This window comes from Lycorma delicatula, chromosome 6, assembly GCF_047948215.1.
Source record: "Lycorma delicatula isolate Av1 chromosome 6, ASM4794821v1, whole genome shotgun sequence".
Lineage (NCBI taxonomy): Eukaryota > Metazoa > Arthropoda > Insecta > Hemiptera > Fulgoridae > Lycorma > Lycorma delicatula.
In genome coordinates this window covers 164,332,343-164,348,073 of record NC_134460.1, presented here as the reverse complement: position 1 = coordinate 164,348,073, position 15,731 = coordinate 164,332,343, and the positions used below count along the sequence as shown (strand labels likewise).

Here is a 15,731-nt window from a genome sequence, read left to right as displayed (position 1 = left end):
AGATAATATAATTGTAAACAATTATATTATCTCTATTATCTACAGCCCTAAGAGTGAGATACAGTCAGAGAATTTTCCACTAATTACTATGGGAAATTAGTTTAATTTTACATTCAGCAAAGAAACTTCTGTAAACTGTGAACTAAAAATTAAGTAACACCTGGAGGAAAATTATTTAATAACAATTTAGATTCAGAAACAAGGAAGCACAAAGATTGCAATCAGGTTATCTACTTGTGAAATGTGGCTTCCCATAAACAAATTTTGATCAATATTTATTATGTTTGTTCTTGACCCATTAATTATATTTTAAATTCTATTGCCTATATTTGTGCGTTTTGTTTCAGATTTGTACAAATAAATTACATTTGCAGGTACGTTATGGATATTGTATTGTTTCTTTAATCAAGATGGTTTTTCTGTACAAGAGGAAGACCAATGAAATATGTCATTAGCTAAAACCAAGTTTCCTACTATTATTCAGAGATTGTTTAGAGTCAACAACTGTACAAATCCTTCAGATATGAAAATTATTAAATCACAAATAGAAGAGTTTTTCGAGTAGTTCAGCAATTAAGAGTAAAAGCACTGGAAGACCATTAGTGAAGAATTCAGTTTATGCATAATCTTGATTCATGTCAGATAGCTTATGGTATAAGCTATCTGACATTAATCAGATAGCTTATACCATAAGCTATCTGACATGAATAATTAAAATTAGCTAAGATAATTAAAATCATACAACAGCCTTTTTTTAAATTTTTCCATAATTTTATAATAATATACAAAAGAGGAGCATGTATTATTAGGACCCTTCTAATAGTTAACGTAAATGGATAAACACTAGTTTAATACAAAAACCAATTAATTTTTTCATCATTGCCAGCATATCCTCCAGCAAACGAATTAAGCATTACAATAATAATTCATACATATTTATAATACAAAAAAAATACTGTATAACAAGGTTTTTTTTTTTATCTAAAAAGTACAAACATTTTCAGTGTCTTCAGAAATAAAATTACTTTTTTTATCAAAAGATTTTATTTTTATAAAATCAATGTTTTTATTACATTGTAATTGTGCAAAGTTTATTTAATAAGTTGAGCTTTTAATCATTCTTAAAACATCCTAACGACTACAATTTTTTTATTTCTTAACATTTTACACATTTTGATTTTATTAAACCTAAGCTATAATATAGTGAACATTTGTCTTTCAATAAAACTAAAAAAAAAAAATATATATATATGTATCCAATGACATCTTTACTATCAAATATGTAAAATAATCAAATACAGCCACACTGACCTAAATAACAACATCATTCTTATTTCATATTAACACAAAACTTTGTCACATAATTCTTAGCATATGCAATGGTAAGGAAATTTACTTGTGCTACTTGACAAGATTTTTTCATCGTATTTATACAAGAACTAACACGTATCAGAAGTTTTAAAATGTAAACATATTATCACATAAATATATTACTTAAAGGTTTTATGGACAGTAATAGCATAACCTCACAAAAGAGAAAACTTTTTTATCATTACAGAACTAAAACGAAAATAATAATTTTAAAAAAATAGCAGTTCAGTTTCATCTAAAGTAACCTCTTCTCTGCAACTGCTATCGATGTAAATATCACGTTCGACTACCTGATCAATTTTAAAAGATGTAGTGATGAAAATTATTTTGAATGAGTACCTCGATAACTTTTTCTTTCTTCTTCTGTTCGGTTTTTTTACTTGCAGCGGGTTGTTTAGCTTTTGGTGGCATTTCAAAATTTCTCTATTACCCACCAACTTTCCAGCATCAGCGAGGCTATAACCTCAACAAAAAACCTACTTACACGCATGTCTTCATTACCAACATCAATTTATGTAAATACCTTCTCCTGTTATTACTAAAAATTGTTGTACTTATAAACGCAATTTTAGTTTTAAAAATAGATTTAAAAAATCTATTAAACATGTTTTTTGATTATACTACAAACTTAACAAAATAGAATAGTATTTAGATTTCAATTTCAAAGTGAAATTGTTTTGTTACATCAAATGTACATCCGTGAAAAACAATTTCTCACGAAAATATTTAATTTTATGATTTTTTTTTTTAATACTACTAAATGTTGAAAACCGGTGTACTTTGGCGATTGGGGTTCAATTAACTTCATTTCTCAGAAATGGTAGGCGTGAATCTGTGCAGGACTAGATTTCAATTACGTGTCGCAAATGTCATCCTCATTCATTGAGTCTTGAGAAGGGGGTGCGTACTGTTCACTAGGTGAATAGATTGCAACGTTCACATTAGGACACAAAATAATGTTTTTTTCCTGTATTTTAGATATTACTTAAAACTACTCAACTGAAATGACAAGACCATTTTTAGTTCCTTGTACGAAGTAAAGGAAGTATTGTGATAGCGAAAAATTTCGGTCTTATTATACATTTTCGGGGAATTTGTGGTGAAGAAACACCAAAGAAATATTACAGACTTTGTTAAAAAAGTGAATAACGCCTATTTTGGGGTAAAACTTTGATGACCAAGATAAAACATCTTGTTTTAATTGTACAACTTGTACAATTTGTTCTACTTATGAATAAGAGCTACTACGCAAATGGACAAAAGGAAAGAAAAGATCTTACCTTTTTGTCCATTTAACAAATACATCAAATTTTTAGAGTTTTAGTTACATTATTTAACCTGTAAAATAGAAATCTGAGAGAGATTTTTTGCTAGCCTTAACTCAAAAAACAAAGCATTTATAGACCACTGTTTATATCAACTGTTTTCATTATTTTGATGAAAGGAATAGAAACATAAAGTATAACAGAAATGTCATAAAACATCCATGAGTATATATGTAATATATATACTCATGGGTTATTTATATATATATATAAATAACACCATCTTCAGCCTTCTTAATAAAATCATATAAATTTAGTTAAAACTTTGTTAATGAAGAAAACGTTTCTCAACTGCTATTAAAGGCAGAATAAATTAAAAAGTACAGCTATATGTATATCTTACTTTGCCTACTTCAGATCTAGTTTATATGTTAAGTCATCATCAAATACTATGACAGTTTATTAATATCTAAATTTTGTAAATTTAAAAAAAATTGTATAATGTTGATTGTCCTCTCTAAAAGTACTGGAGAGACTAGGTAAAACCTAGTGGTCAAATTCTTCGTTTTAATGAAGGAAAAATCCAAGCATTCACCTTCTTTTGGTGGAAAGGGGGCAACATTTAGAAATAAATGGCTAACGAATGTAGGGACAGAATATCTCTCAGTGTAAAGAGACCACTTCCACAAATCCCAACAGCCTCTTCAGAGGGTGGAAGTAAGGCACTCTTTTGTCCTTGGGATGAGAAATCACCTAAATGAAAAGCAAAAAAAAAAAAAAAAAAAATTAAAGGCAATAGGAAACCACTGCATTAAAGATCTCTAGAATCTCACATTTATATGAGATTATTTAAATAATATTTTATCATGATGGGTCAGTTAAGAAGGGTCTCTGTCATGTATAACAAGAGGCTAAATATCATCCTGACAATTGCAGGGCAACTAAAGGAAAAACTCTACTGAATAGGTAAGATTTTTGGAAAGTTTCACTTCATTTTGTCATGTATTATATATCTGTCATACTTTGTTCCAAAATTATGACCACACCATTATAAATACAGATATGCTGTATTTTATTGTACTCTAAATTGATTTATTTGGTGTATCATATATTATTAAAATTGAGACAAAAGATGAAAAAAATTAAATGACAATATTTTTTAGTTACCTTGAAAGAAATTAATGAGTTACTTTTATACAGACATGCAATATTATACACCATACTTTCTCTTTACCTTTTCTGCATTAAAAAAAACTTCATTTAATAAAATCAATATATTTCAATAATTTTTTAAGGATAACGTAATAATATACAATAAAATAATTACTCAAAACTACCCTACATCTATGCCTCGTGAAAATATGGAACGAAGAAAAACTTCCAGAACACTGGACCACAGCCCTCATTCATTCATTACATAAAAAAGGGGATAAAACTAATCCAGAAAACTACAGAGGCATATCTCTCCTGGATTGCACATACAAAATCCTGTCGAGAATCATATACAACCGATGCAAAGACCAACTTGAACTGGAACTTGGGGAATACCAAGGGGGATTTAGGCCATGGAGAGGTTGCCCGGAACAAATAATATCCCTAAAACTTATGATGGACTTATATGAAAGACGGAAAAAACAACTAATAATCACCTTCGTCGACTTTAAAAGGGCCTATGATTGTATACACCGACCATCCATGCTGAATATTCTGAGAAACCTGGGCCTTCACCCTAAACTCGTAAACATGATAAAATTAACTTTAACCAATACCCAGTCCAGAGTGAAATTCAGAGGTGAACTCTCTCGACCCTTCTACATAAAAACTGGATTGAGGCAAGGAGACGGCCTCTCACCACTCCTTTTTAACTGCGCCCTCGAATTTGTCATGAGAAAATGGTATGAAATAAATCCCAAAAATATAAAAATGGGTACTAAGAAAAACTCCATCACACTAAATTGCCTAGGATTTGCTGATGACCTCGCTCTTTTAGCAAATAATATTCAAGAAGCCAAAACACAAATCATGAGCCTTCAAAACCTAGCACAAAAGATAGGGCTTCATATCTCTTTCGAAAAAACTGAACTAATGGCCATAGATCCTCTGGTAATAGAGCACATTACGGTAAAGAATCAGAAAATTAAAATAGTAAAACAATTTAAATATCTAGGGGAAATAATAACTTATAATTTAAATGAAAAAGTGACATGGCAAAACAGGACAAATAAAATGATTAAATCCCAAAAATTAACTCGGTCAACATATAACAAAAAATGCCTTTCTGCTAAAACAAAACTTAAACATTATAAAACTGTAGTACAGCCAGAAGTCACCTACGGAAGCGAGACCCTTTTCAAAATCACTCAGAAAAACCGAATTGAAAAAATTCTGAAAATAGAGAGGAGAATTGTCAGAACATGTATCAATAAAAAACACCAAAAAGAAGGCCGATGGTGGATTGTGCCAAATGAGGTGGTGTATCGAGAAATAGAGCCTGTTACTGATACTATGCGGAAAAAAAGAATCTCTTTCTTTGGGCATCTCATAAGGACACCGGAAACAAGACTGTCAAGAAATATCATTGAAAAGCTCTGGTTCCAAAAGCTAGAAGTAGGATGGATCAAAGAAATTAGAGAAGATATGAAGGAATTGGGAATTTCCCTGACTGACCTACAGAATAAAACTGGAAAAATTACAAAGCTAAAAGACAAAAGCATTAGATTTAAACAAAAGACAGACAAACGACAAAATACAACGAAGAGGGTGTTTACAGATGAAGAAAAGAAAGCAAGATCTGAACGGATGAAGAAATACTGGGCAGCTCAGAAGAGTAAAATAACACGCTTTTCTCAGAAAAGATCCAACTAAAATTGACTTAAGTGGTCCCATGTTGGCCGTAAAAGCATAATAATAATAATAATAAAAATAATTACTAGTATGGTTAAATGTTATAAAATTTATAGCAATAAAAATGAATATGTTATGATTACATTGGCATTTGCTTTTGTCATAGGATCAGGTAATGAAAAAAAGAGAGAGGGTATTCATGAAAATACTTTAGGATAAAAGAGAAAATTAAATTTTATGATACTCAAGAAAGATAATGAAGTCCTAAAAAAAATCTAGTAGTACACTTTCAAAGAACTTTCAAGAACTAGTTAGGTGGCATAACTTGCTGAAATAACATGAAGGAAGAAATTTATAATCCAGATTCAATCCACTAGTAAATAAACTATGCATAAAAAGAAAGAATAAACAGGAAGAAAATTCTGCAAACCAAAAAAAAAAAAAATAATAAAGAGGAAGAAAATGTTGTAAACAACGAAGGAATAAAAACATTATGAGAAGATGATAAATATAAAGAGGAAGAAAACATTAAGACCAAGGAAAGAATAAAAAGATTAAGAGAGGATGATGAATATAAAGAGAGAAAACTTGAAAAGCAGAGAACGTGTACACAAATTAAGATCAGAAGAATTATATCAAACCAAAGAGTGATTAAATAATTGGCAACAAAAAACAAATAAACGAAATGATGATCAACTCTGACTTAGGGAGTATATTGTTCGACAATATCAGAGGAGTAATGAACTAAAAGATAAGAATTTTTGCAATTTATTAAAGATCGAACATGTATGCCTCAGTGTATATGTTGTTTAAGTGAGGGTCTATTTTCAGTCACTCTGTAGTTAACTTTAATGCAGATAAAATTAAACAGAAATTCCAGAATAACTAAATGAAATTAAACAGAGAATAAACTAGAAAATCAAAAAATAATACAATTTTAAATTATAATTTTCAAGTAATATTAAGTAATCAGATGTTTCACCAAATCTATTATATATACACATATGTAATAATGCCTATTAAATTACATATATACATTTTTAAAAGTATTTAAAATTTTAATTTCACTAATAACTTCTGATTTTTTTTCATATTTTATTTTTATTGTTATTATCGAATAATTATATATTGTAAAAGTTTTTACAATCACGGGTTAATAATTATTAATAAATCAATACATTTAAATTAAAAAAGTTAAAAAAAAAATTAAAATGAGAAAAGTTAAAAAAAAAGGAGAATCGGAAAAAAAGAAAGAAGCCTTCCTTGTAAGATCCAAATATTTCATTAATTAAAATTTTATTTGGCTATAACTCTGGAACCAATGAAAATAAGTACCACTTATTTTTGATTTTGAGCATTTTTGGACACTTTTGGTCCAGTTGATTGCAATCAAAAGGGGAGATGCACAACTAGATGTTACAGCAGTCCTGATCCAAAATTTGAACACCCTACGGCTAATTGTTTTTAAGATGTGCGAGATGCATATATACATAAGTACAGACATCACGCCGAAATTAGTCAAAATGGATTCAGGGATAATCAAAATGTATATTTTGTTGAAATCTGAAAACCAAAATTTTTCATGATCACAATACTTGCTTTACTTTGTACAAGGAAGTAAAAATGTAGTCTTATAACTTTTCAGAAAATTGTTGGATGTTCATTCTTTCTGGACCAGACTCAGATTACATCCAAAACTCCACCTCAAACAGGCTACAAAAAGTTGTCAAAAACCAAATTTATTATTATCATCATTTTAGGTACTACTGAAATTTAATGTAGGTTGAAATTAATAAATTTCATTTTGTTAAAGAGAATTTATTATTAAATGAGAAATATGAAAATCCAAACTTATCAGAAACACTGCCAAGTCTGTCTACTCTGACTGACTGGTGAAATTAAATAAACATAGCTTAATGTTTCTAGTACTTTACTATTAAAAAAAAATTAACAAAATCCCTTACATTTCTGTAATATTTAAATTAAATGTAAAACTTGTAATTTGTTTATTCCCACTATAGATTAATCAACCTCAAAGTACAACAATGGAACGTTTACAAACAAGTACTGTATCTGTAACAGAAGAGCTTAATCAGATAGACATTTCTGATAGACATATTTTTACATGGATTTGAATACTAGATCGTGGATACCGGTGTTCTTTGGTGGTTGGGTTTCAATTAACCATACATCTCAGGAATGGTCGAACTGAGAATGTACAAGACTACACTTCATTTACACTCATACATATCATCCTCATTCATCCTCTGAAGAATTATCTCAACGGTAGTTACCGAAGGCTAAACAGGAAAAAGAAAGAAAGATAGACATTTCTATTCTTAAACTTAATATGCTGCCATTTGACAGAAAATACCAAGATCTATGCCAATGCATTTCAAAATGGGAGAAAGAGAACAGACATAAAGAAAAATGGAATACTTGCTGAGAAACTACATATAGAGTAGGAGACAAACTCCTTTTTAAAGGGTAACTTAGGCCTGCTGTGGACATTAATAATCCCTCGGGAAATCAGAGAATCTTTACTCAGGATTTGAACAGTATGTTACTGATCAAAAATTTTAGACTGACCAACCTAAATATAAAGTAACAAAAATTGTTTTTCCTCCAGAAATTAAAAGATATCCACCAAGAACACATTCAGTGCTTCTAAAGAGATTTCAACCATTATCAGAATTGTGTGGAGAATATGGATGTATCCAGCTGAACTATAAATTGTCAACTAGATCCTACAGGAGAGTTTACAAAGTAAGCAGTCTTAGTTTACTCAAAATGCGTTAGACTTTTTAATTGTGCATTACCATACACAAAAAATTGACTTTGAATAATAATTATACTGGGCATACAACACTCAAGGGGAGTTACTTTTACATTCTGCTAATTTTTTTCCTGTAATTTGCGGTAAGAAAATTTCATATGTTGTCTAAGACTAATGAAGTCCAAATTAATAGGTTTATATGAGGAGTGGCTGAAATGTAATGCTCAGAAGCTTATAATTTGCAAATAAAAAATTATGGCATAAAAGTAAATTTTATTAGCTATAAAATCTTACATTTACTTTTTTATGTAGTCACTACTTACAGCTACACATTTCTTCTAACGCTAAACAAGTTTCCTCATCCCATCAGTGAAGAATGTTGTTGATCTTTCCTTGATCCATGTCCTGACTGCATCTTTCAATTCAATTAGTGAAATGAATTCCCTTCATATCTTTCTTTAACTGTGGAAAGAACAGAAAATTGCAGGTTGCCAAATCTGGTGACTATGGATTATAGAATAGGTACAAATTTCAATTCACAAGAGCCTTTGCAGTTGCACACAATGTATATGACCAAGCATTATCAATTCTGTGGATTGTCAAACACGACATAAAAGGTCTGTAAATAAAATAATGAGACTAGTTTTTTTTGGTAGCCAAAGTGGCAACACTGTAAAGTTACTATTAAACATATGGTTATATGAACAGCTGACTTATATTAGATATTAATATTTTTAGTCTATTGTTGCCATGTGAGACACAAACAAACATTTTGTGAAACGAGTTTTTGTTGTGCATTACAAAAATGAGTGATACTAATTATGAGCAACACTGTACAACCAAGTTTTGTGTAAAACTCGGTGAGAATGCTGCTGGGACTTTTTCAAAATTGAAAAGGGCATATGCAGGTGATGCTCTGTTACAGTTCAAGTTCTAAGATGGCCAGGAATCAGTTGCAGACGATTCATGCTCTGGAAGACTGTTAACATCAAAAGTGACGACAATGTTCAGCAAATCAGAGACTTGATATGGTATGACCAGTGATCAACTGTCAGAATGATTGCAGAACAATTTAATTTGAACCATATCACAGTCCATCAAATTTTGACAAATGAATTGGACATGAAAAAATATTTTGCAAAATTGGACCCAAAAAACCTCACTGTTGAACAGAAAAGCAACATGGTGGAAGTGTGCTGCAATCTTCTAGGACGAATTGAAACTGATCCTGATTTTCTAAAAAATGTTATTACTGGTGATGAATTTTGGATACGAGTATTTAAGCATGACCCAGAAACAAAAGCCAGAGCAAGGAGTAGCACACTTGAAACTCATCATGTCCCAAAAAAGTAAAAATGGGCGATCAGAACCATGCTAATTTGTTTCTTTGATAGTAATGGCATTGTCCATAAGAAGTTTTTTCCAACTGGACAAACTGTAAATTAATATGTTTACCAAGAAATTCTTGAAAGACTGGTGGAAAAGAGTTGCCTGTGTAAGACCAGCCATCAAAGACTATTGGATGCTGCATCATGACAATGTACCTTATCACACTGCACTCTCAATTAATGAATTTTTAGCAAAGAAAAACATTCCTATATTTCCTCAACCATCTTATTCACCTGACTTGAATCCCTGAGACTTTTTCTGTTCCTGACTTTAAAAAACTCCTCAAAGGAAACCATTTTGGAACAGCAGAATACATAAAAAAAATGTAACCGACCATCTGAAGGATATTCCGGTTTCTGAGTTCCAACACTGCTATAAAGAGTGGAAAAACCATTTTAAGTGTTGTGTGGCTTTCCAAGGGAACTATTTCAAAGGTGATAGAGTCCATGTATAATTGGATTGTAAAAAAAAAGTTATTGTGAACCAGTCTCATTACTTTATTTACAGACTCATATATCTAAGGAGTTTTGATATCTATGTATTGCACAGATTTTACAACTGACCTGGCTTCCAGGTAATCAATCATGTTCATGTGTTTGGAGTCTCAAAACACTGTCAAGGAAAATTTTTTTTTAAAGGGTTCATTGTTTTGAATTTTATTTACTATGGCAAACCATACTGCTAGTATTCCATGCTATCCATTTTTCTTCTGGGCCTTAATGATACACTCAAGTTTCATCTCCGATCACAATATTGAAAAGAAAGTCATCATCCTTGTCACTATGGTTCAGAAGCTGCTCACAACATTCCTTTTGTGTTGTTTGTTCCTTTCAATGAGTATGCATGACACCCACTACAAACAAAGTTAGCAGTGTACTGATGTGTGATGTGACAGTCATTTGAATCGATTCATCCTTTTGATGCTTCTAATCAGTCACAGAAACCAGTCGACCACTGCAAGATTCATCTTCAATATTCACTTTAATAGCGTCTGATGTATAAAATTTTATTGCCCACCTATTCACAATATATTAATCCACACTATATCACCATAAACACCTTTAGGTGACTAAAAGTAAATGTCACCTAAAAGATAGCGTTCACTTTTTCCAGTGTTAAATATTTAATTATTGCTCATTGTTTTAGAAGCAGGGTGACATAGCAGCCAGGCTACTTGACACCATAACAAAGGTAAGTGACAGAAAATGGGAGAGTAGGACAGATAGAGTTTTGGAATATTAGTAGTATAGTAGGGGAGGAATGAAACTATAAGTTGGCAGTACCTGTCACTTTGCGTGGCATTTTGTTCTAAGATTACATTTCAGTATACATTATGTTTCAGCTGTCTCTCATAATATATTATTGAATAATTATAAACAACTTTAACAAAGTTTTTGGATAAAAATTGGAAAGTTTGTACCTCCATATGTTGAACATACACAAAAAAAAAGAGATGAAAATGGTTAAAAATAAGAAACAAGTACATTTTTTGTGAATATTGATTTTTATTCACTACACTATATATACGTCAATAAAATTTTAACATTTAATGTAATATAACAACAAAATTTAAATGCGGCAACACAAAAAAATCTAAAATTTCTATTATGATATTTTAAAAAACGAATAAACTAAACATATAATTAAATTTAAAAAAAATACATAATTAAGTATAAAAAATTAAAAATCTTTATTGTATTATATAAAAAATATTATTAGTACATTATTATAAAATATAATACTGTTTTAATAACCGCTCACCAAATCTCTCTTAAAAAAATAAATAAATAAATAAAAAATTGTAAATTAACAATGAACCCATTCATTCAGTTTTCTTCATTACTGTGATAATACACATTTGTATTTTTTAAACGTATTACTACTATTTACAAAAAAAATATAAATCTATATTAATCGTTTACTTTTTTTTACAAACAGGATGAATGGCAATACCAGACATCATAACATAAATACATATAATTGATCTTACAACATTAATATATGTTAATAATCATAATAAAAATAAAAATTGATTGTATATATTATGCTTAACACTTATGATTAATAAAAAATTAATCATTATTATACAAACTTTTAAATAATTAAACGTAAACACTTCATTGAACAAGATTTATAGAAAATGCATAATCTAAAATTATTGTTAATACTTTGTTCATTACAATAATATACTTAAGTGAATAATGCAAAACATACAGAACCTATCTATAATGTTCTATTGAATGAATTAATAATTCATCTGATAAAAATTTCATACTAAGTAAGATTAAATAAGAACAATAACTAAGTTCTTGAATATCAAAGCAACATTTACAAAACTATTCAAAAACGAGTTTATATAATACGAAAATTAAACTATTTTGTTTTAGTTATATACTTAAAAAAATTTTAACAGAAACAATATGATACATGATTAGGGTATAAATGATTACAAATGGAAATTTTTAGCTGTAATTTTACGATCTTTAACTAATAATATGTTTCTATTTGGCAATATTTTCTTTTAGGTGTTTTTCTTTTGGGGAGAAAAGTTTTTAGGTATTAATACAGTTAATTTAAAATTTATTTAAAAAATTTTCCTTGTTTATTATATCATTAAAAAGAAAAACATTTTTGCTTAATTTGATTCAGACTGGTTACTGATAATAAAATATTCATAAAATAAAAAATAAATTACTTTCCAAATAATTTAATAAATATTTACTAACAGCTGAAATAAAGTTTGTATTACAATAATATTTGACATAGGGTTAGACAGTAAACTACCCCAGATAGAGGCAGGGCAGTTCCTCTGTGCAATTCCTATTCCTTCTTCCTTGAACAAGTTTCTAAGGTCAGCCTGCAGAACTGCCGAATGATTCTAGTTTCTTAAACAGGGGTTGCATAGAAATCCAAAATAAAGACTAGTATCTACTGGGTGAAGTACTATGCCTCTTATTTTTATTCCCTGTCTACTTATATTGACTTATTTCAATGCAATACAGTCACCGATGCAGTTCATTTTTAAAAAATCTATCATCACAGATTAGCAGCAAATGGCATTTAACAAGGAAAAAATGTTTATGTTTCATTTAAAAAATTGATAATATGATGGGAGTAGTTAGGGAAATGAAGTTTCTAATGATTTTATTGAACATGCTCTATCAAACAATGCAATACATGATATAAATAATGATCCATCCATTAAGTAATAATTACTTAATGAATAATTTGTATTTGCAATGATATTTAACATTGGTATTTAAAAGACTTAAATTGATTTATTAATTAAATTTTTTTATTAATTTAAATTTCAGTATATATCTTTAACAGTTAAATATAGTATAAAAAAGCAAGGGCAATTGCCAGTACAGTAAAATATGGCCACATGCATCAACAAATATTTAAAAAATTAAGAATCTTTAATGAATTAATGATACAATCATATTAAATAAACTTGCGCGAGTTTTAAAAATTCTGAAATTGTATCAGGGAGATTTTTTCTCAACTGTGTGGTTAAAAAGCATTTATATTATTATTATAAAAAAATTATATTTTAATAATATTACTATAAAAAAACATATTTTATCTTCATAATATAATATATTTTTGAACTCAAAATTTTACCAGATGAAAAAGAGATGCTACTACTCTGGTAAAGAAACTTTAATTTAAAAAGACTAAAAAGAGAAAAAATCTGGCACCACTTCTAAGCGTTCTACTAAGCTTAATTTTCTAGATTAAAAATTTAGGTTAACATGCAAATTGGCTTTCATAATTTAAGTTACGGACAATGTTACATAGGCTGCCAACTAGCTAGTATGTAAAATTGATATATAATAGGTAGTAAAGATTAATGTAACAAATTAATGAATGTTCAAATTAAATCAAATATTATTAATAATGAATAATTTTCAGGAAAAACTACCACAATAGAGCTAAATGAAAACTGATTAACGGTGATTCCTACATGAGATATTTAAGAAGATTATCAATAATCAATGAAAAATAAATACAAAACTATAAAATAAAATGATGCTAAATTATCTTATTTTTAGATTATAAGACTTACAGATATAAACCTAAATTATGATAACAATTATACTAAATCAGATAATTGCACTAATAATTACATAATTACAATAATTACTATAATATATAGTAAGTATATTACAGTATAATATATTATAGTATATTACTATAATATAATATAAGTATATTACAATAAATTATACTTCATATAATGAATGTACATCCAAAAAACATTTTGTTGAAATTGACACATATAAACTTATATTTATGAGCAGTAAGTAGAATGCAATATAAATAGCATTCAGCAGATTGCTATTTTTCCCCCTGTGATTATTCTGATACCTTCAAATAACATTCAGATAACATCGATCAGAAATTTTAAAAATATCCATTTTCACCTATCTTTTACACAATTTTCTAAATAATCATTATATAATTACAAGAATTGCTTAACAGAGAAAATTTAAAATAAAAAAAATATCTTTTGTATAATTGTAATTTTTGAGTTATTCAACTAATGATTAAGAGGTGCTGTGGTATTAGAGTCGCAAAATGTATAAATATATATCACATCACCATTACTGTTTCATATTAACAGCCATTCAAAACCAAATGCATTGTAATTAAATTTCATCATAATACCGTATGTAATATGCATCTATTACTGAATACTCTGCAGGCAGATACCAAACTTGTTTATCAACACAATTTTTTGATAAAGTAATCATGAAGACATACCAAGTTCAATTTCATATTCCAGAATGAAGATAATTATGGAAAATTTATTTCTGATGGGACGCCTAAACTTTTTTTTGGAGTAGGGAAGAGAAACTTGACCATTTTACATCACTTGACCTATCCCCAGTATGACCCTGATAAATAATATTACAAATTTTACAATAAATTAGAGAAAAGTTTAAAACTATTATAAGCTAAATTAAGCTTTAAACAATAGAAATTTTCTTTTTTTAAATGTACACGTAATGTATAATACACATGTAATTATTAATTTTCAACATTTTCTGAAGCATTTTTTTCTTCTAATTGTAACTCATTTATTTTCAGTATCATACGTGTGACAAGATCTTTTAATACAGGTTCTCTCATTTTACCGGTATCAATTACTTCTGTATGGTTCACTTCATAAGTATCTTCATAATCCATAACACATTTATTAGTTATTAAACTGAAAGCAAATATTGTCATACCTGCATGATATGCCATTAATACTTCATGTACTGTGCTCATACCTAAAAATGAAATAAAAGACATAATTGAATTAATATTTATACAAGAACAGACCTTATTTTGCCATTGAAAAACATAATAAAAAAGAATTTAGTAAATGTTAAATTTGGATATAGTAAATAAAAAATTAATTTATAATTAATTAAAATCTTTAATGAAGTGTAAATTTTGTTATCCAATTATTATAAAAGACATTAATAGATTAAACAGTGCTTCCACTTACTTAGTTACACAAGAGTTTTGTTTTAAAAGTTTATTTACATTTCTTCCTGTAAATAAAGAACATTTCCATATTCTATGTTATTTCATAAAAGTTAGTTATTTTTGGTAAATATTCAAAATTTATGGAATTTAAAAAAAAAAATTAATTAATTATAGATGAATTTTTTATTTACTACAAAACAATTACTAAATTATTTTTTAAATTCTAAATATTTACCAAAAATAACAAACTTTTATGAAATAACAGAGTATAGAAATATTTTTTATTTGCATGAGGAAATATAAATAAACTTTTAAAAAGAACTACTGCATAACTAAATAAGTGGAAGCGCTGTTCAATAGATGACTTTAATAATAATTGGATAACAAAATTTACATTTCATTCATGTAATATATGCTTTATGATTAATGATGTAAAATAATTATCATTAATCATAAGCCATATTAATTTATATTCTTACATTATAAAATGTAAGAATATACGGAAGAGATAAGTGACAGTCTTTCTAAAAAACAGTAAAAGACAGCTATTACATCCCAGTAAAACATTAATTATTTTTAGTTTTAACTAGCTGCAGGGTGTACCT

At 28.3% G+C, this 15,731-nt stretch overlaps 2 protein-coding genes across 2 annotated transcripts in view; both read right to left on the bottom strand.

Annotated features, from left to right (window-relative positions):
• The window catches only part of LOC142326466 (zinc finger CCCH domain-containing protein 15 homolog), a 37,344-nt gene extending 35,477 nt beyond the window's left edge, over positions 1-1,867 (bottom strand). Inside the window, exon 1 of the mRNA XM_075369028.1 lies at positions 1,711-1,867. Within this exon, the coding sequence (XP_075225143.1) occupies positions 1,711-1,782 (72 nt within the window). The 5' untranslated portion in view covers positions 1,783-1,867. The remainder of the gene's footprint in view (positions 1-1,710) is intronic.
• Positions 1,868-11,311: 9,444 nt separating this feature from the next.
• The window catches only part of LOC142326465 (purine nucleoside phosphorylase), a 29,877-nt gene continuing 25,457 nt past the window's right edge, over positions 11,312-15,731 (bottom strand). The window contains exon 6 of the mRNA XM_075369027.1: positions 11,312-14,924. Coding sequence (XP_075225142.1) covers positions 14,680-14,924 — 245 coding nt within the window. The 3' untranslated portion in view covers positions 11,312-14,679. The remainder of the gene's footprint in view (positions 14,925-15,731) is intronic.